This window comes from Eleutherodactylus coqui, chromosome 2, assembly GCF_035609145.1.
Source record: "Eleutherodactylus coqui strain aEleCoq1 chromosome 2, aEleCoq1.hap1, whole genome shotgun sequence".
Lineage (NCBI taxonomy): Eukaryota > Metazoa > Chordata > Amphibia > Anura > Eleutherodactylidae > Eleutherodactylus > Eleutherodactylus coqui.
The window spans coordinates 121,246,931-121,274,691 of NC_089838.1; the positions used below are offsets into that span (position 1 = coordinate 121,246,931).

At 43.4% G+C, this 27,761-nt stretch overlaps 1 protein-coding gene across 1 annotated transcript in view; it reads left to right on the top strand.

Annotated features, from left to right (window-relative positions):
• The window catches only part of NUAK1 (NUAK family kinase 1), a 95,052-nt gene extending 73,879 nt beyond the window's left edge, over window positions 1-21,173 (top strand). Inside the window, exons 4-7 of the mRNA XM_066591477.1 lie at window positions 895-960; window positions 13,688-13,807; window positions 15,456-15,588; window positions 15,780-21,173. Of these exons, the coding sequence (XP_066447574.1) occupies window positions 895-960; window positions 13,688-13,807; window positions 15,456-15,588; window positions 15,780-16,891 (1,431 nt within the window). The 3' untranslated portion in view covers window positions 16,892-21,173. The remainder of the gene's footprint in view (window positions 1-894; window positions 961-13,687; window positions 13,808-15,455; window positions 15,589-15,779) is intronic.
• The last annotated feature ends 6,588 nt before the right edge of the window (window positions 21,174-27,761 follow it).

The following is a 27,761-nucleotide window of genomic DNA, read 5'->3' on the forward strand; positions in this document are numbered from 1 at the left end:
AAGAGCAGTGAGACTATGGAACTCTCACTAATATAGAGGACCTGGATGCCTTTCTCGAGTGTAACAATTTTACATGTTAGTCACTGAGTACTTGAGAAGGGTTGTTGATCCAGGGATTATTCTGATTGCCAGATTGAAGTCAGGAAGGGTTTTTTTGCCTTCTTCTGGATCTACATTGCAGGATGTTAGGCTGAGCTGGATGGACACATATCTTTTTTTAGCCCTACACATTATGTTACTATGTCATTTCAATGCTTTTGGCAAACCCTTTGAGTTAAAGTTAAAAGTCTTTTATTCAGAATTTCACATTATTGCATTTCCAGTGAACCAAGTGATAAACTTCTATTTGTTTTATCACACAAACAGTTTACAAGACTATCTTTCCGCTATTCTTTTTATAGAAGATCCTTCCTGCTGTCTAGCTGACAGACTAAACACCGCTAGACACTTCTCGCAGGGCTAAGATTCTTATGCGCCAATGAAAAATGTTCGAGCTTGAATAAGCTTAACCCACAGCTATAACACATTTTTCCTCTGTAATCAAAGCATATCTTTGTGAAATGTTTATTGCATATCTGAGAGGCACCCAAATGGAATTAGACTTGCACTTCCAGATCTTGGCACTAAGCTGCAGATTATATTACTCCTGCACACTACATACTAAGGGAGTTGAAATAAGGTACCAGTAGAATCTTCTGTTGTTTCATATACTTTGTAGGAGGATGGATTCCACTCATTCTTGTCCTAACCGCATAGCAAGCGACTAATAGATAGACTGCTGCTAGAATTCAGGATGGTAAAAGCGTAGAGAAGGAAGCTTGTTCAGTGGATAGCATTCAGAGCATTATTTCTATGGAATATTTCATTTCCATCATTTTTTTTTTATTTCTCCAGAATGGTGTTGTGCACAGGGACCTCAAGCTGGAAAACATCCTACTGGATGAAAATGGTAACATTAAGGTAAGGGCCAATTATTTCTGAAGAAGTTCTAAATATGTTATGATTCCAAGGAGATAACAGTCAAGTAAAGGGTTTGTCCTAAGTGGAAAAGTAAACTATCCCAGAGATCTACTGAAAACTGTTGCAGAGGAAAAATTGGGACAACCCCTTTCTGTGGGTCTTTCATTAATATTATCTACTGATGTGTCAGCAGAGAGGATTTCTTGTCCATCCGTATGTCCTTCTGACATATCTTAGGCCTCCTGCACAGGCCCGGATTTGCATTGCGAAATCTGGAGCGGGATTCTGCAGCAAATCCAGCCCATAGCATGCTATGAGAAAACGTGATTTCCTGCCCACGAGCGGAAATCAATTGTGATCATCATTGCAGAATGGCCGCAGGAGCTGCATCATCACCATAGCAACGGCGCAGCATTCTCTTTACTGCGCATGTGCTGGCTGGCGCCCCTGCCAGCACATACGCAGCATAGGAGAAGACGGCAGAGAGGTAAACTGGGGTCACCGGTTGGGCACCGGGTCAAACTCCGCAGCGGGAATCCTGCATGCGGGGTCCGACCCGCCCGTGTGCAGGCAGCCTTAACCCTTTGCAATCCAATTTTGGATTCAGGGTTTCCTAGGGGGTTTTCTCTTTCTGCCCTTATACAATGGCGCCATTTGCTGGCTACAGCCAGTATTGCGGTATGGAACATGCTGGAGAGGCCCCCGACAACACCACGGCCAGTAATATACAGTAAGAATACCCTGCCAGACCTCTTCCAACATCAGAGCTGTGCAGCCTTCAAACAAAATGTCTTTAGACATCAGACAGTGGATTGGAAAGGGTTAATATCACAATCTTTAACCCTTTTCAATCCACTGTCTGACATCTAAAGACATTCTGATTGAAGGCTGTACAGCTCCGATGTCGGAGGATGTCCGGCAGGGTATTCTAAGTGTATATTACTGGCTCTCTGTTGTCGGGAGCCTCTCCAGCATGTCCCATTCCAAAGTACTGGTTCTAGCCAGCAGATGGCGCTATTGTATAATAGCAGAAAGAGAAAACCCCCTAGGAAACCCTGAATCAAAAATTGGATTGCAAAGGGTTAAGATTCAGAATTTCCCCTTCCCATGACTTTGTGCCACATATGGTGCCTCTGTACGGGACCACATCCTACCCTAGAAGCAATGCTTCTAGTCAAGGCTATATCTGTAATTCAACATGGAATGTATCATATGATTTCATATGGAGGCATAGACTTTCTCACTGCTTCAAACATTAACCATATTATATTAGTGTAGCACCAAAGTTTTCAACATGCAATGCCCTCCAGAAGTTTGAAAGCACCTCATGTTTCAAATTGTAAATCAGCAGACAGAAACGTCCTCTGGAACTTTCTACACTAAAAATGGAACCGTATTTCAACCAAAAAAACATAAAAGTTGATCCATCACATGCTGATATGCTGTCATATAGGTAAAAGGTGTATAATCTGAGGAGTCCAAAATTTGAAGTTCTTTCCAGATTCCAAGACTCATAAAATCAAGCTGTTTTTGTTTTTTAGTTTACTAAACACATACATCTCAAAGCATCAAACATCTTACTATTTCTTCTTCTAAATGTACATATTTAAGGGTGTTTCCAAACGTCTGGAGGTACTGCACCCTAAAATGATCTCCTACTGTCTATGTACCCTACAATTTTAGAGAATCTTATGAAGATTAACCTAGATATTACCACACAGATGATTTGGCCACCAGTAACCAGCATGGATGGCCTTTTTATATTGGCAAATGCTGTTCGATGGCAAGAGTTTGACTATGACTGTATGCAGTGCTGAAAGTTACCTTCTCGCCTACCTACGTACCATGTTGAGTTTTAACTTTGCTTTGCGCGTCTTATCCTCAGTGGCTTGATCGTCTTCGAAGTGCCTTATTTTTGAATGTGTTTATTGCTTTATAACCAGAAAATAAGTGGTTTGTGAGTTAGGCTGAATCCACAACCTGAGTCATGACACTGGTATTATCAGCAATATTCCCACTAACCGAGTGAGTTTAGAGGTGTGATTCGTTGTTTTGGAAGGATGATAAGAAGTTTTCATAATCAACTAAATAGACAGAAGGGCTGTGGAGTCAGTCAGTAGAAATGTACCGGCTCCGGCTTATAAAAAATACATAATATAAATATGGTATAATTAATTCAATGCAGAAGGTGTTGAATATTTCCTTTCATAAGAATTTCAAAAACGTTTTAAATGTCCTTTTATATATTTTCTTTTATTCATCTAAGTTCCTATTTATCAAAACATTGACAACTAGAATGTGGGATGTAGGATGTAGCTTGGTTATTTTATCATAGTGGTGATGAAAAGCCTGATAATACCATTTTAATACAGTAAATATACCACTTAAAAACATATATGAAGGAGTTGGAGTCAGGTTCTTGGGAACATTGAGACAATGGAGTCGGAGGTTTGGCTTACTGACCCCACAGCTCTGAAAATGGTGTTAAAGGTAATATTTCAGAAAATGACTTACTATTAGAGATGAGCGAGAATACTTGCTAAAGGCAATTGCTCGAGCGATCATTGCCTTTAGCGAGTATCTCCCCCGCTCAAGAGAGGAGGTTCGGGTGCCGGTGGGGGGGAGCGGTGAGTAGCGGCTGTCAGCAGGAGGGAGCAGGGGGGAGAGATGGAGAGAGATCTCCCCTCTGTTCCGCCCCGCTCTCCCCCGCAGCTCCGTGCCTGCTGCCGGCACCCGAACCTACAGTCTCGAGCGGGGGAGATACTCGCTGAAGGCAATTGCCTTTAGTGAGTATACTCGCTCATCTATACTTACTATAGATAACACATGTTTGTTAAACTTTTATTTAAAGAATTTTTGGTAACTTTTTTCAGTCACAATCTGTATTGGAAAAAAAAAAAACTAAACGAAAATCCTGCATTTTTCACACTGACCACAGAGCCTAATAATAGGCAGATGCTTCCTGATCTGTAAAGAGAGCTTTGCAGCAGTCATCTCACTAACATCACAGGCAGGATTACACTGAAAGACAACATTTATGTGTAGATAACACTGGATCCACTATTTCCAAAAGGTGATTAGCTGTGACTATCTACTTTTTCTCCTTGCAAAATGATATCTGCACAAAAGTTACTGAAGATGCCTAGAACAATGCCACATGCAAGTCAATGGGTCCCCTCTTGTCCATTGTATGAATGGTCTCTGAAGCTGCTGAAAAACATATCTTTTAAATGCTCTAAATGCAGTTAAATGCAGTTCAGGAAAGATGGCAGTCCCCATAGTCATATAGAGATAGCAGAATAAAACATTCCAAAATCAGCAAATAAAAAAAGATTAGAAAAATGGAAAATGCCTCTCTATCAGTTTTTTTAAATAAAACATTTTGGGTGATATATTCCCTTTAAATACTTTTTTTTCCCATTTTTTAAATATTCTTTGCATTCTATCTATCACTAGGCCGTCATTATCACGATGTAAAGGTCCCTTTACATGAGACAACTACAGTCATCCCAGTGACTATCGCTGCTGTGCAGCTATTACGCAGGAGCGATTAGTCTTCCTGTGAATAGAGGCAGAGCGGGCCGGAGATCATTTTGGCCTGCCTGCCTCAATTCACAGTAAACAGGCAGTTGCTGAAAAAATTGAGCAACTCCGGTTTACACATCCGACAGTCGCTTGGTTTTTTGGGTGAACTAAAAACCAAACAACTCCGACAAATGAGGTAATTGTCGCTTAGTGCATTGTCGGGATGACTATCACCCAAATTAGTTGTTTCTAGCACTAATTCAAGTGATAATCGCCCCATGTAAAGCTACCTTAAGTCCTCTTAGTCCACTGATTGCTGTACGACTAGTCAACTATCTAATATGCATAGTGTCCTGACTCTCCTTCGATGACAGATGTTGGAGGAAAGAAGAATAGGGGCAGCAGTCTGGCAGTGGCTTATTCCCCTCCCTCCATTACAAACACATGCACACTCGGTCGAGCATGTATGACTGTAGGGGAGTCAGGTGGAATAGCTGTTGGCTCTCAGCAGAATGTGTGCTCTGTTATGTAAGTTATATGGCTGCCTTAAATCTTAATGTTGAGTAGTATCTCTCCATTCCCAATGTCAGATCAGCCGGGAGACTGGAATTGGAGCAGGGGCGTATGCGGGAACTATGGGGTGAAACCTTCTCCTTGGGTCCTTCCCGGGGTCACCACCATGGCTCTTCTCCTTCAGCTGTTTAGACGGTCTGTAATTAATACCATCTACCATCTTCTGGTGAAAGGAAAACATTACTTGAGCATTGTTCACCTTTCACCAGCAAACATTACAAACAACAGTTCAGGCAGAGAGGGAAAGGAGGGGAAGGTTCATAGTTGCATCCTCTCCAAATTGTTGTTGACCGGAGTAGACTTGTCCTGCTGTCTGTCTGTTGCAATATGTATATGTGTGTGCCTGTACATACAACGATCAGCCATTACATTGTAATCACTTACAGGTGAAGTAAGTAACAATGATTATCCTGTGACAGCGGCACCTGTCAGGAGGTGGAATGTATCAGGCAGCAAGTGGACTGTCAGTTCAGAAAGTTGATTTGTTGGAAGCAGGAAAATTTACAAGCATAAGGATGTAAGCAGGTTTGATGAGGGCCATATAGTGATGACTAGACTACTGGGTCAGAGCATCCTCAATATGGCAGGTCTTGGGGTATAGTGCCAGTATGAAGTGGTTAGTACTACAAAAGGGGTCCAAGGAAGGATCCCCAAGGCTTATTGATGCTTTTGAGGCATGAAGGCTAGCCAGTCTGTTCTGATACCATAGAAGAGGTACAGTAGCACAAATTGTGGAAAAATTAATGCTGATTGTGCTAGACAGTTGTTAGAACACAGAGCATCGCAGCTTGCTGTACATGGGACTGTGTAGCGACAGACCAGTCACAATGTCTATTGACCACTAAATGTGAGTGCAATGGGCATATAAAATGAAGCAATGGAAGAAGCTTGCTTAAGGCGAGCGTCCACGGGAGGGACAGAATATCGCGAGTGATATTCCACCGCGGAGAGCACTAATGTCACTGCGATTTTCCGGGATGAACCTATCTTAATGATGGGTTCATCGCGGAGAATCGCAGCATGCCGCAATTTTTAGACACGAGTGAAAAAAGCAGGCGATTTTCCACTAGTGTACATTGGGCTGCGCTTTCAATAGTTATCCAATGGAAAGCGTGTCATGCGTGCTCCGCGTGCAATTTATCGCTGCAGATCATGCTATGACAAATCGCCTGTGGACACTCGGCCTTAGTCCGCTGAATTGCATTTTCTTTTGCATCATGTGGACGGCCGGGTGCCTAACTTAGGGCTCCTGCATACGGGCAGATTTGATTTGCAGAATCCGGGGCCAGCAGCTTCCTCCAGATTCCGCAGCAAATACAGCACATGGCCTCCTATGGAGACCCGCTGCTTCCTGCACATGAGCGGAAATTTCCACTTGTGGCAGAAAAATTGCAGCATGCTCCATTCTATGCGGATTTCTGCACTCACAGCTTCCTTTAAAGTCAATGGAAGCTATCCGTCCCACTGCCCTTCCGCAGTGAACACTGCAGAAGGGTCGCGGGGGCCTGCGTCATTGCCTAGCGGCGGCTCTATCTGTACTGCACATGTACGCCGGCCAGAGCTTTTGCAGTATAGAAAAAGGAGAATCGGGACAAGTAAGCTGGGTCAGGGTCGGGTCCTGCTGCGAGGTCCCGCATGCAGGATCCGACTCTGTCATTTGCAGGAGGCTTTACCTGGGGAAGACATGACATATAGATACACTATGGGAGGAAGGAAAGCCAGCAGAGGCAATGTGATACTCTGAGCAAGGTTCTGCTGGGAAATCTTGGGTCCTGCCATTCATGTGGATGTTACTTTGACAGATACCACCTACCTAATGTTGTTGCAGGCCAAGTATTCCCTAATGGTAGTGGCTTCCTTCAGCAAGATGATGTGCTCTACCTCTCTGCAGAAATTGTTCAGGAATGGTTTGAAGAACATGAAAAAGAATTCAAGGTGTTGACTTGGTCTGCAACTATCCCAGATATCAATACCATCCAGCATGTGCGGGATGTGCTAGAAAAACAAGTCTGATCCATGGAGGCCCCACCTTGCATCTTACAGGGCTTAAGGGATCTGCTGCTAATGTCTCGGTGCCAGATAATACAGGACACCTTCACAAGTCTATCCCTTAACAGGTCACGGCGGTTTTGGCAGGGCCTACACAATATTAGGCATTTTAATAATATGGCTGATCTGCGTAGGTGTCCGTGTGTCAGTGTATATATCTGTGTGTGAATGTATGTGCCACAGTGTGTAGAAATATATGTGTATGTGTGTGTGCATAGGAATATTTGTCACTTGTGATTGTGGACATGTGTATACTATAAAAGTGTGTACACCCCTGAATTGGAGGGACACTTCAAGATTTGTCTTTGTCTGGGTAAGACATCGCAAAGATAATTTTTTTTTATATTCTAGCTTTCCATAAAGACATTTATTAGCTTTTTTAGAAGTAGCATATCAAAGTTTATTTTACTTTAGAGGAGATATTGAAAATTAACTACTTTGGGCTTATTTTTGAAAATCGTGCAATCTATCTTTTGTGGACAGCTGAGGGTCTCAAGTATCCTATGGAAGTCTTGACTCCAATTTCCTTATCTATGGGCAATCATCAAGCAGCAAAGGGTCGCTGCCGTGTGAGAAAGTGATTGTGCTATACATGAGCATATATAGTCAGCATAGAGTTTTGATATGATTGCTCCATATATAAGATGCCATCTTATTGAAGTCCTCTCCGTTTAGGTGGCGGGTCCTACCGTGTTTCCCCCAAAATAAAACACTGTCTTATATTATTTTTGCCTCAAAAAAGGCACAGTGTCTTATTTTTTTTTTTTGGGGGGGGGGGGGGGAGGGGGCTGGGTGTTATACTTACCCAGCCGCCAGCGTCTGTGTCCCTCGCTATACTCAGTGCTGACAGAATTCTGAATACCCCACCTCCAGTAAGTGCTGTGATTGGATTAAGCGCCAGCCAATCAGAGCTAGTGCTCAATTAACCAATCACAGCCATTCAGTGATGTAATTCACTGAATGGCTTTGAATGATCGAGCACCGGCTTTGATTAGCTGGCACTCGATCCAATCACAACGTTCTCTTACCAGAGGCGGGGTATTCAAAGCCCTGTCTGCAGAAAAGAATCCTATAAGCGCTGTGGACTGTAGCAGTGCGAGGGACACAGACACCAGCGGCTAGGTGAGTATTGTTTTGTTTTTTTAACCTAGTGTTGCTAGGGCTTATATTCAGGGGGGCTTATAGCCCCCCAAAATAGGGGTAGGGCGTATTTTTGGGGAGAACCGGTATTATAATATATTTTGTGGCTGATAATCTACAAGCTGTGCTATCTCTGACTGTGAAAAACAATAATGTAGTTACTGCAGTTGGCTTTAAAATGTTACATCATATGGTTTCTATCGAACATTTAGGAACAAACAGACAGGCCAAGGATCACCTCACAGCACAACTTGTATTCTCATGTTGGTAGTGTTTACTTGTGCGGTGTGCGTTAATGTTCTTTTTTTTTTTTGCTTCTCACCCATTACTCATTCTGTTGGATAGCAGGTATTTAATTGTACCCATATATCCCTCCAAACCAAAAGTTCAATGCTGGCACCCATATGCTATGTAATCATGTAGAAACGTGCAGTGTTCTTCCAGAGACTCGCACTCCCATGCCAGCAGCCAAGTACAAAGTACCACCCACAGCACTTGTATAACTAGCACGCACTGTACCCACAGCATGGCTTCCTCCTTCGCCCACCGCCAGCTTGTTTACACATCTTATCTCTCACGTATAACACTGTATATCATATTAGACTGTATATACAGGCAAAGAACAATAATCAAACCCTCTCTCTATATTTTGGATACAATAGTTACACATCCTCGATTAACTGAGACAATGTGTCATTTTCATGTCATTAACCTGAAGTGACCTTTTCTCGTTATTTCGGCTTTGCTTGCATAGACTAAAACAGTCTTAAAATTTGTGCTGTGGTCAACATAGACTGATTTGCATAATTGTCATCTTAATATGCAAAAATGCAGAATGAGAGCATTTGTGACCCACACATGCCAAAGACCGTATTGTTGTTGTCAACTCTGGGTCAGAAATGACAAGTGCAACAGTTTGTACTCCGTATCTATGCAAATATCTTCTTTTTCTATGAAACCAGGCTCAAGGTGAAGTCAAACACTGTGACGGAGTAGGAAAACAAATGCACCTTTTATGTTCAGTAAATGGTGAACATGCATGAACACTTTGTAATTATTAATCCTAATTGCATATTCCAAATAACATTGCTGTATTATTACTGGCAGAATAAGGAAAATCTACCTTAAAGTCTTTTAACTAAACAAGGAGTGAGAAGGAGAGAATGAAAGCTTTCCATAAGTCCCATCTTATGGCTCCATATCACTTCTGAATGGTACCGAGCTGTAATACTGCACTCCCAGAAAGTTAGGGGACTATAATGTATGCAGGCAATTTCTGTCAAATTTTGGATGAAGCTGAAAAGTGATGCCATGCTAAAATCACTGGAAATTTGGAGAAGATTCCCGCCTATTACTATATGGGCCTCTTCATATAATATGACATGGGGATGGGCAAATTACAAGTATAGGGTCAAACATGCTGGCAAGGTTGCAGCAGAAGCACCACCACCGCAATAAAAAAATTATTCTTTTACTGTGGTTTTCAAGTACGTTGTTTTGTTTTTCATAAAGTTTTTATAAGAAGGTCCTCAATGGAAACCATGTCATGGCGCCACATGTGAAAACCAAAATTGTGCTCTCTTAGATACATAATTAACATACAATTGTCTCTCAATTTGCAATTTTAGTTGGTTTTGAGTTGACAATATAAGGGCTCCCACCCACTGGCGATTTTTTTTCCTTTGCGTTTTGCGTTTTTTCTGAAGAGCAATTAGGATAGAATGTGCTCTTGTCCACTTGCGTTTTTTTTTTCAGTCCGTTGCAATTTTTAACATAGGAACTGTCAGTTGCATATGTGTCCTTATTTTTCTCTTAATGCACCCATGAATGTCAATGGAAATTAACGGAAAAGGCGTGAAAAAGCCGCGAAAAACGCTACGAAAAACTTGCGGAAAATGCTGCGTTTTTCACGCACGAAAATCGCAAACGCCAGTGGGTGGGCGCCCTAAGTTGAAAATATTATAACATCAGTCCGTAGCTTCATGAAAAACTGGACACCCCAATACTAGTGTGTTGCAAAAAGTCACACCGTCATGACATCTAGAAGTACCAAGAAGTCAAAACACAGGCTTGCATACACTAATTAAATCTTCAAGAGTTTGTGAATGCTTTTATTATAGATGTGATACATTTCGGTCAGTATAGCCCTTCAGTGAAAACATCAAGAGTCCAATGTAGAGTAATCGGAGGGCAATTCCAGAGGGGCTGGTGGTTGAGTCTACTGGATGGTAGTGTTGGAGTGTGAAACGGGACGTAAGGTCAGCACTGGAGTCCAGCGGCAACCTTAAGTCTCTTTTCACACTCCACCGAAATAAGCTGTTTTAAGCTGTGGCAGCAATCATAGAGCATTCGAACACATGGAATCCCTGCAGCCAAACGGTTCCATCTCTGGACAGACTGGAGCAGCACCGGACGGACCCCATTGACTATAATGGGGTTCGTCTGCTTTCTGCCCAGTTGCCCTTTATTTTCAGTCGGATCGGTGACTTAACCGCCGGCCGAAGGTTCCGAGGAAGATATGAAACCAGGGCAGTGTCATGCTTTTACCCACAGTGCAGTTTGAATATTGTATATATTTATTTTAGCCATTTACATTGTGCCAACACATTCCGCAGAGCTTGTCATCGTGTCAAACAGCAGATTTATGATAGGAAACGTGTACATATTCCAAAAATAGGCTTAAAATATTTCTCTAAAATCATTCATATAATTTTGCCTCTTTTACAGAACTAAATTGCTGGGTTTTAAGTGCCAAGACCTTTAAGTAATCTGAAATCCTATTAATCTTGCTTCAAGGAGTCTGACAAGTTTAATGGGAAAAGCTGATAAGCATCAGTCTGTGAGGATGGGAGTGGACTTTAATGTAAATACTTTTTTCCTGAATAGCCATAATGAAAACATGGCTGCAGAAACCGCTCCTTCATGAGAAAATAAATACATTATGCCTTGCATTTCATGCCTCATACATTCCCTGCTATTAAGAACACGGTTGTTTTTTTTAAGGAAAGCATAATGTGCAATTTTGAGGGAAAATGCTTTTTGAGAACATGGACAAAGGTCATGGACTAGCAATAGATTCATTGGTAGTGTTCTCTTCTTGACTGAAGGCACAAGGGCATCTTCCTGCAACGCAGCCAGTGAGAATTGATAAGGGAAATGAAAAGAAATCTATGTGTATGAGAATTAGGTTTCGAGGCAGGTCAAATGACCTCCTATAGTTCTGCATGTTTTTGGAAATAGTGTATTATTTTTAATACCGTGCTGTATATATACATGTATTAAATAGTGCATTCTCTTTCTGCAGTATCAGTATGATATAACATATATAATACTGTATATATGCACAATCATACACTTTGCTTCCTTCTAATAACCCCCTAAAAATGGCCAAGACAGGACAGCAAAAATGATCATTAAAAAACTCTTTATGGAAAATTACATATATATTAAAACATTAAAACAACCGAACATACAGCATCAATACACAGGGAAATACATCTCAGGTCACACATATGAGAAACTCCTAGAAAATCATGTCAACCTACAATAGGCGCAACCAAGCTCCAAATCATGCACATAATAAAGTGTTAGCTTGTGACCGAGGGTCTGCAAAACCCTGCGCACGTTTTGCCCTTAGCTTCATCCAGCTTGCACTTGGTTGTGCCTATTATGGGTCGATATGATCATGATGGAACAAGCACACTGTGAGCGGGCAAATAGACTGATTCTGCATTTAATGCAGGAGGCGTTCAGCTCTGAAGCCTGTAGAATTGTGAATGCAGCTTTGAACTATAATACAGGCTGTAACTTTGGATCAGCAGAAGAGAAATCATGCATTATGTTTATAAAGTCACTCAAGTCTTTACGCAGGTTTATTCTGTATGTAAGGTGGTGTTCAGAGCTTGATGTACGGTATTAACCGTTTTTTGCACAGCAAAAAAAAAGCAATGTTTGAGATTTATCCATCATAACGCTGAAGAAAACTCCCATGGATATTCCTGGAGAACACTGTAAAAACTTTGGCGAGGACAAGTCTATTTTCAGTTTATAACCAAGTAATTCTGCCAGTCTTTTCAGAAGAGAGTGTTAGGAAAACACAGTGTCTGCATCCATCTGGATTGACAGAAAGTTTGTTTAATATATTGATGTTAATTAACCGTACAATTATCTTTTACAGTGGGGTTTATGTCACTTATTTTTCCAAGCTTATGAACGTGCAGCAAAGTCCCCATATGTGCCCCAATGCTCCCTGTGATGCTACCATAGCTCAGAAATGCTGATTACTTCAATCATCTTGCTGAGTTTTGTGCTGGACCTTTGTTTGGATGTGGCCAGGGCTTCCTGTGGGTGGGGTTATTATGTAAATAACTACTTCCCATAATTCCTTTGCCTTCCCACTAACATTGCCTCTATCTAGAGCTCTCTGAGCGCCCCTATATAACAAGGTGTAAGGTATTGCCATAATTATTCACTGTATTCTCAGACTACATATCTCTGCTACTTGGGGCCCTTTCACAAAGGAGCGAGGATCACTTACTGAATGGAGGCGGGTGGGTCAAAATGATCTCCATTCACAGCAAACAGGCAGAAATCTGAATGATGGGCCCTTAGGGACTGCTATGTCGCTCTAATACTAACGGACGCTGCCCAATCTGCTGCTATGATGTCTCTCATGCACAGTATAGCTTTCAGGGGAGGTTGGACCGAGTTGTCAGAACTGTCTGACAAACGAGGACAAAATGAATGGCAAGGAGCAGTTTGTATTGTAGGGTGCAAATGTGGAAGCCAAACAAAGGAAAAAAAATTTGCGCATCAATTGCAAATCTGTTTGATCGCATTTTTTATTGCATCACATGTACTTTTAGAAATAAAAGGTGTCCGTACCCCTTACGTTTTGGTGCTATGAAAAGATAGTGGAAGAATACGAAAGGGTAGCTAGCTGCTTCAGAAGGGAGTCAAGCACAAATACGCCAACTTTTCTGTTACGGTCTAATCCCCATCGAACTCTCATTCTTCGGAAACTTGGACATTGTTTAATTCAGGTGTCCAGCTTCTATGCTTACTTTATAAGACTATATAAAAACGTGTCTGGCCCCAAGAGGTCCGGACAGAGATTCAAATATTGGTAATAAAGTATGTTTTATGGTCCAATACATGTCGTTTCACTAGAAAGAAATTCATCAACCAATGCCGTTGTCCTCCATGCATCATATCATGGCCATCATCTGTTTCATAGACGTTCTAGTGAAATTGGATGGACAGAAGGCTTTTACTGTGTGGGTAGAAGCTAAAATAAAGTTAATATTAATTAGCAGATTAATTCTTTGCTTTTCATTCCCATCCTGGTTGACTCTCTGGTCTTAATACCTTGATTGCTGTTGATTTTGATATAAAGACATAGGAAAATACCGTCATTAAATATTTTCATTTTTTCTTGCAGATTGCAGATTTTGGTCTGTCAAATCTCTATCAAAAAGACAAATTTTTGCAGACATTTTGCGGCAGTCCTCTATATGCATCCCCAGAGATAGTAAATGGGAAGCCCTATCGAGGTCCAGAGGTAAGGAATGCCTGCTATTTAACACTGTTCTAGCAATATTCTCTCCTCCAAACCTTAATGGTGATCATTCATTCTACGTTTGTTGTTCTTGCCTATCTGAACTCACATGTAGCGGTATTGCAGGCTGTAATAAATGTGCCAAATGATCTTTGGATCTGATCATTTTTGTTATCTGATCAGTTCTCTTCAGTTACAAGTAATGGCTAATCTGTGTAAAGCACCCCAAAACAGGGCAAATAGGGCACACATTGACTAAATAAGCAATGGGATGATGAAGAAGCAGCTACGCTTTATTTTTCTCCTTGGAAGTGAAGTAGCATTCTAGTACAAAAATGTACTACTCAAACAAATAAATTCATAGGATATTTCCAGATTCTGGCTAGAGTTTGTTTTTTAAGAATTCCCGGCACACTGATTAAAATCTGTAAAATTGCCTCGTCAGGCATTTCATCATTTATTTTATCTAGCACTTTTGTGAGTAGTTTTTTTTGTAATGCAACATGAGCTGAATCCCTTCACTGTCACATCGCTCCCTTTTGGATTATAAGGAGTTTTACTATCCATCTAATAGATTAATGAATCTCTTCCTGGGGGAAGCAGAATAGATGACCCACAGGTCCTGTAACCGGCAGTTCTGTCCTGCTGATGCAATAAGGGAGCATAGAAGAGTTTGTGCTGGGAAGTTTGGAGTAAAGAGTATTATCTGCAGAGCTTGGGACACAAGGCAAGGCCAGTATATCAGAAGAGTTGCAGAAATAATCTCATCATGGACATGACAGACAACGCTCTATAGGTGCTTTTTTGTTTTTCTGGAATATGCAAAAACATAGCTGTGCAAGCCAGCCTCATGACCCAGTCAATAAGTATAATAATGAGGACCCTGACTCCTCCTAAAAAAATAATGGTCAGGGTCTATTGGTGCACCTACTTAAAGGGAACTTTTCACCTTCTAAGTAATGATGCTTATAGGCTAGCTCCTGTGGAGTCCAGGGGTATAATTTTTTATACTTAACAGACTCCCTGTTCCCGCTCTGTCACCCTGGGAATTCGGTGCTCTGTCTATCAGTATGATTGTTTCCATCCAATCCACTCCACTGTTCTCTATTGGAGCATGCACGCACGAACTCAATAAAAAGTGTCATGCAGATAGATGGAGCACTAACTTCCTGGAGTGACAACTGCAGAAAGGGTAAATATATTAACCCTTTCCAATCCACTGTCTGACGTCTGAAGACATTATGATTTAAGGCCGTACAGCTCCGATGTTGGAAGACGTCCGTCAGGGTTCTCTTACTGTATATTGCCAGCCTCTCTGCTGTCGGAGCCTATCCAATGCGTCACCTCATGCAGTACTGGCTTTAGCCAGCATATAGCGCCATTGTGTAACGGCACAAAAAGAGCAAGCCCCCTAGGAAAACCAGGATACAAATTGGATTGGAAAGGGTTAAGTACCCTCCCAGACTCTGCGGGACCTATCCAGAAGGACCATAACTGATGCTTATACAAAGTGATGGGTTCCCTTTTAAAGGTTTAGTTAGTTTAGAATAGAGTAAGCATAGCGCATTGTATTCTTAGCATGACACAACGATTCTATATGTATAATTCTTGATATAGCTAAAATATTCTGAACTACACATTTCTCTTTCAGGTTGACAGTTGGGCACTTGGTGTACTTCTCTATACTTTGGTTTACGGCACCATGCCATTTGATGGGTTTGACCATAAAAACCTAATTCGCCAAATAAGTAGTGGAGAATACAGAGAGCCAACCCAGCCCTCAGGTAATTATATGGTGGGAATCAGAAAATTGGTATTATTTGCAGATGTTGTATGACAGTGTTTCACTTTAGCTGTGTATTGTATTGACTCACTCAAAATGATAAATGTAAAAACAAGACGTGTATTAATGCACATGACTGCATAGAGTATGTAGAGCATTTAGATTTCACATACATTTTTTTTTTCTTTACAGATGCCCGTGGACTAATCAGATGGATGCTAATGGTTAATCCTGAGCGTCGGGCAACCATTGAAGATATCGCAAACCACTGGTGGGTTAACTGGAGCTACAAGACTAGTGTGTGTGACTGTGATGTCTTAAGAGACTCAGAATCCCCATTGCTTGCCAGGTTCATTGACTGGCATCATCGCTCCACTAACCGGCAGACAGAATCTGAAAACAAAACCAAGTGCCTTTCAAAGCCATCTGAAGCATCTGTTGATCGACAGAGGTCTTTGAAGAAATCCAAAAAGGACAACGACATTGCACAGGCATTACAAGAAGAAACCACCATATCAAAGAGGCCTAAGAGTATCTTAAAAAAGAGAAGTAACAGTGAGCACCGTTGCCACAGTGCCGGTCATATAGAAGGGGTTATCAGCCCAGTATTGTCTCCTACATGTAAAGCTGACACGGAGAAAGTGTTAACAAATACATGTTCTAACAGTACTGGGGAACTTGAGCAACCAATATCATACAGCTCAAAGCAGTCCACAACAATGCCGAAGAAAGGCATTTTAAAAAAGACACAGCAGAGGGAGTCTGGGTACTATTCATCGCCGGAAAGAAGTGAGTCTTCAGAGCTACTGGACAACGACGGGACAGAGAGCCATGAGACATCTCAAGTTATTAACGAAACAAAAAGAACAGTTTCTCACAGTCTATCGTACAGGCGGAAAGGAATCTTGAAGCACAACAGTAAATATTCTAATAGCAACACAGACTCCTCAGTGGCCGGTCCTGCCACAACATCACTGGAATCCATGGCTGGGGAAGGTCTGTCTCGCAGCTACAGTCGTCCTTCTAGTGTCATTAGTGATGACAGTATTTTGTCTAATGACTCTTTTGAATTGCTTGAATTATCAGCTGGAAGACCAAACAGACAAAGAATACGTAGTTGTGTTTCAGCTGAAAATATACTTTTTATTAAGGATTTCGAAGGACTTCCTAAAAGTCCTCGGCCGCAAAACCTGAAACGTTACCGTAATCGTTTTACGGACAGCAGTTTTTCTTTACTTACAGATATGGATGACGTCACTCAGGTTTACAAAAAAGCTTTAGAGATTTGCAACAAACTCAAGTAGTTACGGAGAGGCTAAACTTTTATGGCAAGGAACTTACTTTGCTGACAGTGATGGTTTAGAACGTCGCCTCTTGTAGGAACATATCAAAACAATGGGAAGGAACATTGTTCTGTGGTTCCTTCACATTGAAAGTGGGTGGATAACAAAATATTTGTATTGCTCAATTATACAATATAGTTCTCACTTGTGTAAAAAGATTTACGTTTAGTCAATAATCTATGAGCCTTATTGGGTCGACTTTTAATTTTCTTTTGTTGGGAATGAATTGATAGCACTTAGGGGGATTTTATCAAATGTAGTAGTATGTAAAGTATAGTAATAATATATGCCTTTTGTAAGAGTAGGATATTCTACTCTAACTCTTATGAGAATACCAGATCTCTATTAAAGCCTCATTGGCATGTCTTAGAAAACCGAAAACGATTTTTAGATAGCAGCTTCTTGTGCTGCTACAGAGGTTGAAATTATAGACCTCCTAAAGTCAAAAGCACTCTCGTGTGACTCTATGACAACACTTCCAGTCCTGTGTCTTGGCAGTATAGTAAGCTCATAGTGACAGTTGACCTGATAGCAAACAGAATTCTTGTTTTACTCCCTTACTGCCCCATAAAAGAAAGTTTCTAACTGTTTACTATGACGTCCCGTGTCTCCTTATGGACACTGAGCTGCCAACGTGAAGGTGTTGTGAGAGGTACTCAAACACAAAAACTCTTCATTGAAGATCTGTTTGAAGATCTAATTGAAGATTATTATTTATTACATTTTTTTTTAGAGATCTTTAGGTATTATAACTTAAAGGAACTGTCTCATGAAGACAACCCCTTTTCATATGCTTAGGGGAGTATGGACATAATAGGGGGATCCTCCACTCTGGAATGCCTATTATGAGCCTGAGTGGCAAACTTATAACCAAGAGCCGGTCACGCAAACTCACAGCGTCAATAGTTTAGATAGTTGGCCATGTATTCAAATTGTACTAGTAGGTACAGTAATAGCACTACATCTCTTTTGCAGTGGCTATTGCAGAGGTAATGTGCTGACATCTGTAATCAGGGGTTCCTGAAGCTCGCCCCACAGTGATTAGCTGCTCCTTGGGCCAGCCAGCCTCTATGCTATAAGGGGTTGTCAGTTGGGACAACACCTTTATGTCTGTTAATATTATTAAATGTATAAATAATGCCACTACTGGTTAATATATTGTTACCATTTTGTAGTTTTATTCACCTTTTATGGGTTATGTCGTTAGTAGTAGCAGTTAGTAGGGGTAAATTCAGAGGGACATAAATCTAAAATGTTATGGCTGGCAGTGTGAGGGCAAACTTTGAGAGAAAGTAGACCGTGTCAGACCTATAGAAAGCATTGTGGCTTTTCAATAAATGTTGGAATATAGAAACAGGCTAAATACTTTGCTGCCACTGTTTGACGTTTTTTTCAATCATGTCTACTTTCAAAATTTATGGGATTCTTTAAAAAAAAACATCAATTAGAAAATGTAGTGACAGGTGCCCAAGCGTTTCTGGTTATGGGTGTGCCCTGCTCTTATGTTTTCTTTAAGATTTAAAGCACATTTGGAAATACATGCCAAATATAATTTGAGAACGCCTAGCTAAAAATGAAAGAGGCACTCTCCTTGGTTGAGTTGTAGCCGAAACACACTTCCAGATGTATTTCACATGAAGAACCCATTACAGCCATTTTTGTTGGCAAATACTCCATGGAGCATACAGTTCAAATGTCTTTACTCTCACTGTCAGCAAATGAAAGATGCTAAGTATTTATGGGTTCAGAGTAGGATATGTGATCTTGGATTAGATTGTTTAGAAAATGTTGATAAAAGTGGCTCATGGCAAGTAGGAAAAGCTTTTCACTTGGAATGCAATGGGATGTATATTGAGAAATGGAAATAAAGTAGCAAGTAGAAAGTATGTGGGAGGTAACGGAAGACAGAAGATTGAATAGAATATTGAAGGTGTTAGGTCTAAGAAAGCGATAGACGTAACGTATGCCATAAAAGTGTTCAGTGGTCAACTGGATTTCCTGAAAACATGCACACATTGGTTATGTGACAGGCCTGGGCAAACTATATGTGGAAACGTGTATTGCACATACTAAGATGAATTGTTTGTGTAGACTAGACATAAAGTATAGTAATGAGTTGTGTACATTGTAACTAAAAGGGTTTCCCTGTCAGTCTAAGGACCTGTTCATGTTGGTGTCCAGGCTTCTGTTATTACCAAAGCCATAACAGCTTTCACAGATTTGGTTTTAATCCAACCATGGAGGAGAAGAGTGCTGTAGACTACACTAATCTTGCCATCGAAAAGGAAGAGGAAACCAATAGAATGGAGACTAGCATTAATGGGAACGGATGCAAAGTCAATTTTGTTTTCCTGCACGCAAAAGATTTGAATATCTTGCACAGGGAGATTACCAATAATGTTAAATATACCTATAAATCCTGCCAGATAGCTGTATACGTCATAGTAGAACCATGTATATTAAGTGAACGGCGAGGTAGTAAGTTAGTATCCCGTGACAGCGTAAAAGCATGCTTATTAGAAGTGTATTCCCAGTATTTATGCTAGATTAAGCTGTGTGATGTGGGTTACAACATGCAATGCGAATGATACTTTTATTTGATTCCAATAGATATCAGTGGTAAATTGCGTAAGCAGTTATATGGCCATTACACGGCGTAGCTTTTACGGTCGTATGACATTTGATGCCTCGTGTCGTTGTATATCGTACACAAAAGCTGGCCATAGTCATTGGAGTTACATCACCATATCCTATAATTTTAAAAGGGTCTGACAGTATATAATGGGTATGGATGCCAGGCATCCTTTTTGGGCTCCCCCTCCCATCAAAACATTGTAAATGGTAAGCCATTTTTACTGGTGAGTTTAAAAGTGATAGAACATTTTTTTATGGTCAACAACAGACTAGCTCCGAAAGCTATGGTGGTTGGTCTTACCGGACAACTAGATGGATGAAAAACCATTTTTTTTAAATCAGTGATCTAAACTAAAGTGATAAAATTATCTCATGTTCTCCTTTTAAGTATTTTATAATTAAGATACAACTTTTTTATTTTGTGCATGTTGGGCCCTTTCACTGCGTTCTTGCTGTTCAGTCATCTGGGCATAATAATGGTATTTATTAGGTTTCAATTTTGTATATTTTGTATCATTCTTATTTTTATTGTCAGAAAATGAAAATTAAATATTGTGATGCAATATATAGTAGTTTATAGGATTTTCTGATGAAGACTCTTTATTAGGGCAGACGAACATCGTAGGGGTCCGCTGCTCAGAATCCTTATTTATGAGCTAAGGGGAGAGCTGCCCACAAACGTGACTCTCGCTCTGGTGGACCCGCACCTTTATGCTGTATGTGGTCAACCACGCATTCGAATTGCTTTTAAGCAATACTACATTTCCCCTGGGAATAAAAGCCGACCGCTGGGCCATCTTTAATTCAAAAACGGGTTGTCTTCATAAGAAAACCCCTTTTAACATGACAGGTTCTTGGATTTCTTAGTATAGTACTACTATATTTAAAACTGCACTAGTTTGGGATGACTTTTGTAGCTATTGTACCATGTTATTCATAGATATAGGTTTGGTTTGGATAGATATCTATAATGTGTAATGATTCATAATGTGGATACTATTTTCTATATGCTATTATTCTGTAGGGTTTTATATATACTTATAGAATATGTGGGGAAGAACTATACAGTATATGTAGCTTGAGGTAACAAAAGGCCATATTTCCCAAATGAATGTACCCTTTAATGTAATTCTGAAAGTGCATGCTACCAAAGAACTGGTACTCTGTACAGACGGTGTTTGCCCAGGCCTTTTGTGTTTTTGTAAGTGGAATATAAAATATCAATGATGTGAATGAGCAGCAATTATGTGCTTATTGCCAAACTGGAAATGTTATTTAGGGACTTACTGGCATGTTTTCATTCCTAGAAGACAAAAAAAAACTTGACTGCACATTGTTACTAGTATTTGTTATTTTATTTAATATTTTTGTAATGCAATTGTGATTTTTATTTGACTCTGCCTTTTATTTATTGCTCTTAAATCATTTTCAGAAGTGTAATATATTTGGTGTAATTTAATTGGTGCAACTTTATGCCAATTTTTGGTTTATTAATTAAAGTTGAGTTTGTACGCAAGGATGTTGCCTATGAAGTGTTAACCGCTTACATTTTGGAATTTTTATCTGATTTTTGTATTGAATAAAATACCGTGATTATTGCTTTTTTTAATCTTTTCCATTGTCCATTTTCCATGCAATAACTTGCAAAGTGTTTTTTAAAAGGTTACAATTAGAGATGAGCGAACGTACTCGTCCGAGCTTGATACTCGCTCGAGTATTAGCGTGTTCGAGATGCTCGTTACTCGTGGCGAGCACCACGCGATGTTCGAGTTACTTTCACTTTCATCTCTGAGACGTTAGCGCGCTTTTCTGGCCAATAGAAAGACAGGGAAGGCATTACAACTTCCCCCTGCAATGTTCAAGCCCTATACCACCCCCCTGCAGTGAGTGGCTGGCGAGATCAGGTGTCACCGGAGTATATAAATCGGCCCCTCCCGTGGCTCGCCACAGATGCATTCTGACAGAGATCAGGGAAAGTGCTGCTGGTGCCGGAGCTGCTATAGGGAGAGCGTTAGGAGTTATTTTAGGCTTCAAGAACCCCAACGGTCCTTCTTAGGGCCACATCTGACCGTGTGCAGTACTGTTGAGGCTGCTCTTAGCAGTGTTGCACTTTTTTTTTTTTTGTATATCGGGCGTGCAGAGCATTGCGTCCGCAGTCTGCAGTCATTGTACAGAGTATATGGCCAGTACTGGTGAGGCAGGGAAAGAGATATTCAGGCTATATAGGCAGTGGGCTTTTTCCAAAAAATTGGGGAAAAATACTATATTTGGGCTGCCTGTGACCGTCTTCAGTTTACTGCGTGTCTGCTGGGGGTAGTAGTCCTAATTAATACGCAGCTAAGCGTTACAGCAGGCTTGCGCAAAATTGTTTCCTGGATCTGCTGTCTCTGTTACATCAGCGCCGTCATCCCGCCAGAGGGAAACAGTATACATAATATTATACGCTGCCTACAGTATCTATCTGCTGGGGGTAGTAGTCCTAATTAATACGCAGCTAAGCGTTACAGCAGGCTTGCGCAAAATTGTTTCCTGGATCTGCTGTCTCTGTTACATGATTGCCGTCATCCCGCCAGAGGGAAAGAGTATACATAATATTATACGCTGCCTACAGTATCTATCTGCTGGGGGTAGTAGTCCTAATTAATACGCAGCTAAGCGTTACAGCAGGCTTGCGCAAAATTGTTTCCTGGATCTGCTGTCTCTGTTACATGATTGCCGTCATCCCGCCAGAGGGAAAGAGTATACATAATATTATACGCTGCCTACAGTATCTATCTGCTGGGGGTAGTAGTCCTAATTAATACGCAGCTAAGCGTTACAGCAGGCTTGCGCAAAATTGTTTCCTGGATCTGCTGTCTCTGTTACATCAGCGCCGTCATCCCGCCAGAGGGAAACAGTATACATAATATACGCTGCCTACAGTATCTATCTGCTGGGGGTAGTAGTCCTAATTAATACGCAGCTAAGCGTTACAGCAGGCTTGCGCAAAATTGTTTCCTGGATCTGCTGTCTCTCTTACTTCAGCGCTGTCATCCCGCCAGAGGGAAACAGTATACATAATATTATACGCTGCCTACAGTATCTATCTGCTGGGGGTAGTAGTCCTAATTAATACGCAGCTAAGCGTTACAGCAGGCTTGCGCAAAATTGTTTCCTGGATCTGCTGTCTCTCTTACTTCAGCGCTGTTATCCCGCCAGAGGGAAACAGTATACATAATATTATACGCTGCCTACAGTATCTATCTGCTGGGGGCAGTAGTCCTAATTAATACGCAGCTAAGCGTTACAGCAGGCTTGCGCAAAATTGTTTCCTGGATCTGCTGTCTCTGTTACATGATTGCCGTCATCCCGCCAGAGGGAAAGAGTATACATAATATTATACGCTGCCTACAGTATCTGTCTGCTGTATCAGCTCAGCATTTTAAAAAAATAGAAGCAAAATACTTAAGGCCTACTACTGGCCTTTGGCCACTTGACTGCTTCTGCGCTGTGAATTCCACTAGCTCAGTCATACGCACCTACGTCTCACTACAGGCGTGCGGAAAATTGTTTCCTGGCTCTGCTGTGCGTTCTGTAAGGGAAGTCAGCCTCCGACCATAGGCCAATAAGCGGCACATTTAATTACAGCGTTCTGTTTCTGCACTACTGGTAATACAGCATGCTGAGGGGTAGGGGTAGGCCTAGAGGACGTGGACGGGGGCGAGGACGCCGAGGCCCAAGGCAGGGTGTGGGCACAGGCCGAGCTCCTGATCCAGGTGTATCGCAGCCGACTGCTGTGGGATAAGGAGAGAGGCACGTTTCTGGCGTCCCCACATTCATCTCACAATTAATGGGTCCACGCTGTAGACCTTTATTAGAAAATGAGCAGTGTGAGCAGGTCCTGTCGTGGATGGCAGAAAGTGCATCCAGCAATCTATCGACCAGCCAGAATTCTGCGCCGTCCACTGCTGCAACTCTGAATCCTCTGGCTGCTGCTCCTCCTTCCTCCCAGCCTCCTCACTCCATGAAAATGACACATTCTGAGGAGCAGGCAGACTCCCAGGAACTGTTCTCGGGCCCCTGCCAAGATTGGGCAGCAATGGTTCCTCTCCCACCAGAGGAGTTTGTCGTGACCGATGCCCAACCTTTGGAAAGTTCCCGGGGTCCGGGGGATGAGGCTGGGGACTTCCGGCAACTGTCTCAAGAGCTTTCAGTGGGTGAGGAGGACGATGACGATGAGACACAGTTGTCTGTCACTCAGGTAGTAGTAATTGGAGTAAGTCCGAGGGAGGAGCGCACAGATGATTCGGAGGAAGAGCAGCAGGACGATGAGGTGACTGACCCCACCTGGTTTGCTACGCCTACTGAGGACAGGTCTTCAGAGGGGGAGGCAAGTGCAGCAGCAGGGCAGGTTGGAAGAGGCAGTGCGGTGGCCAGGGGTAGAGGCAGGGCCAGACCGAATAATCCACCAACTGTTTCCCAAAGCGCCCCCTCGCGCCATGCCACCCTGCAGAGGCCGAGGTGCTCAAAGGTCTGGCAGTTTTTCACTGAGAGTGCAGACGACCGACGAACAGTGGTGTGCAACCTTTGTCGCGCCAAGATCAGCCGGGGAGCCACCACCACCAGCCTCACCACCACCAGCATGCGCAGACATATGATGGCCAAACACCCCACAAGGTGGGACGAAGGCCGTTCACCGCCTCTGGTTTGCACCGCTGCCTCTCCCCCTGTGCCCCAACCTGCCACTGAGATCCAACCCCCCTCTCAGGACTCAGGCACTACCGTCTCCTGGCCTGCACCCACACCCTCACCTCCGCTGTGCTCGGCCCCATCCACTAATGTCTCTCAGCGCACCGTCCAGCCGTCGCTAGCGCAAGTGTTGGAGCGCAAGCGCAAGTACGCCGCCACGCACCCGCACGCTCAAGCGTTAAACGTGCACATAGCCAAATTTATCAGCCTTGAGATGCTGCCGTATAGGGTTGTGGAAACGGAGGCTTTCAAGGGTATGATGGCGGCGGCGGCCCCGCGCTACTCAGTTCCCAGTCGCCACTACTTTTCCCGATGTGCCATCCCAGCCCTGCACGACCACGTCTCCCGCAACATTGTACGCGCCCTCACCAACGCGGTTACTGGCAAGGTCCACTTAACAACAGACATGTGGACAAGCACAGGCGGGCAGGGCCACTATATCTCCCTGACGGCACATTGGGTGAATTTAGTGGAGGCTGGGACAGAGTCAGAGCCTGGGACCGCCTGACGTCCTACCCACCCCCAGAATTGCGGGCCCCAGCTCGGTGGTGATATCTGCGGCGGTGTATGCTTCCTCCACTCAACCACCCTCCTCCTCCTCCTCCTACGCAACCTCTGTCTCACAATCAAGATGTGTCAGCAGCAGCACGTCACCAGCAGTCGGTGTCGCGCGTCGTGGCAGCACAGCGGTGGGCAAGCGTCAGCAGGCCGTGCTGAAACTACTCAGCTTAGGAGAGAAGAGGCACACGGCCCACGAACTGCTGCAGGGTCTGACGAGCAGACCGACCGCTGGCTTGCGCCGCTGAGCCTCCAACCGGGCATGGTCGTGTGAGACAACGGCCGTAACCTGGTGGCGGCTCTGCAGCTCGGCAGCCTCACGCACGTGCCATGCCTGGCCCACGTCTTTAATTTGGTGGTTCAGCGCTTTCTGAAAAGCTACCCACGCTTGTCAGACCTGCTCGGAAAGGTGCGCTGGCTCTGCGCACATTTCCGCAAGTCCCACACGGACGCTGCCACCCTGCGCACTCTGCAACATCGGTTTCATCTGCCAGTACACCGACTGCTGTGCGACGTGCCCACACGGTGGAACTCTACGCTCCACATGTTGGCCAGGCTCTATGAGCAGCGTAGAGCTGTAGTGGAATACCAACTCCAACATGGGCGGCGCAGTGGGAGTCAGCCTCCTCATTTCTTTACAGAAGAGTGGGCCTGGTTGGCAGACATCTGCCAGGTCCTTGGAAACTTTGAGGAGTCTACCCAGATGGTGAGCGGCGATGCTGCAATCATTAGCGTCACCATTCCTCTGCTATGCCTCTTGAGAAGTTCCCTGCAAAGCATAAAGGCAGACGCTTTGCGCTCGGAAACAGAGGCGGGGGAAGACAGTATGTCGCTGGATAGTCAGAGCACCCTCCTGTCTATATCTCAGCGCGTTGAGGAGGAGGAGCATGAGGAGGATGAGGAGGAGGGGGAAGAAACAGCTTGGCCCACTGCTGAGGGTACCCATGCTGCTTGCCTGTCATCCTTTCAGCGTGTATGGCCTGAGGAGGAGGAGGAGGAGGATGCTGAAAGTGATCTTCCTAGTGAGGACAGCCATGTGTTGCGTACAGGTACCCTGGCACACATGGCTGACTTCATGTTAGGATGCCTTTCTCGTGACCCTCGCATTACACGCATTCTGGCCACTACGAATTACTGGGTGTACACACTGCTCGACCCACGGTATAAGGAGAACCTTTCCACTCTCATACCCGAAGAGGAAAGGGGTTCGAGAGTGATGCTATACCACAGGACCCTGGCGGACAAACTGATGGTAAAATTCCCATCCGATAGCGCTAGTGGCCGAAGTCGCAGTTCCGAGGGCCAAGTAGCAGGGGAGGCGCAGAGATCAGGCAGCATGTACAGCACAGGCAGGGGAACACTCTCTAAGGCCTTTGACAGCTTTCTGGCTCCCCAGCAAGACTGTGTCACCGCTCCCCAGTCAAGGCTGAGTCGGCGGGAGCACTGTAAAAGGATGGTGAGGGAGTACGTAGCCGATCGCACGACCGTCCTCCGTGACGCCTCTGCCCCCTACAACTACTGGGTGTCAAAGCTGGACACGTGGCCTGAACTCGCGCTGTATGCCCTGGAGGTGCTTGCTTGTCCTGCGGCTAGCGTCTTGTCAGAGAGGGTGTTTAGTGCGGCTGGGGGAATCATCACAGATAAGCGTACCCGCCTGTCAACCGACAGTGCCGACAGGCTTACACTCATCAAGATGAACAAAGCCTGGATTTCCCCAGACTTCTCTTCTCCACCAGCAGACAGCAGCGATACCTAAACAATACGTAGGCTGCACCCGCGGATGGAAGCATTGTTCTCTATCACCATCAAAAACGTGGACCTTTTAGCTTCATCAATCTGTGTATAATATTCATCCTCCTGCTCCTGCTCCTCCTCCTGAAACCTGACGTAATCACGCCGAACGGGCAATTTTTCTTAGGCCCACAAGGCTCAGTCATATAATTTTTGTAAACAATTTTTATACGTTTCAATGCTCATTAAAGCGTTGAAACTTGCACCTGAATCAATTTTTATTTTAACCAGGCCTAGTTACAAATTAAGCCACATTAACCAAAGCGATTAATGGGTTTCACCTGCCCTCTTGGTTTGGCATGGGCAATTTTTCTGACGTACATTAGTACTGTTGGTACACCAATTTTTTGGTGCCCTCGCCTACAGTGTAATCCAATAAATTTTTTGCCCACCTTCAATAAAGCTGACGTTACATCAGCTGTGCTGGGCACTGCAATGGGATATATTTATGTACCGCCGGTGGGTTCCAGGGAGCCACCCATGCTGTGGGTCCACAGGGAGTTGTAACTGCATGTGTCCACTTCTAAAGAACCCCAGTCTGACTGGGGCATGCAGTGTGGGCCGAAGCCCACCTGCATTAAACATAACATTACCTCAGCTGTGATGGGCAATGCAATGGGATATATTTATGTACCGCCGGTGGCTTCCTGGCACCCACCCATGCTGTCGGTCCACACGGAGTTGTAACTGCATGTGTCCACTTCTAAAGAACCCCAGTCTGACTGGGGCATGCAGTGTGGGCCGAAGCCCACCTGCATTTAATCGGACGTTACCTCAGCTGTGATGGCCACTGCAATGGGATACATTTATGTACAGCCGGTGGGTTCCAGGGAGCCACCCATGCTGTGGGTGCACACGGAATTCCCATTGCGGAGTTGTACCTGCCTGTGACTATTTATAAAAAACCGCGGTCTGACTGGGGCATGCAGACATTTTGACAGAATGAATAGTGTGTGGCACATAGGTTCCCCATTGCTATGCCCACGTGTGCAGCTCCTGATGGCGGTGGCACAGGATTATATTTCTCATTGCTTCTGTACAGCATTGTGGGCTATCGCCCCACCCATTTTAAAGAGGGTCGCTGCCTAGCCGTGCCAACCCTCTGCAGTGTGTGCCAGTG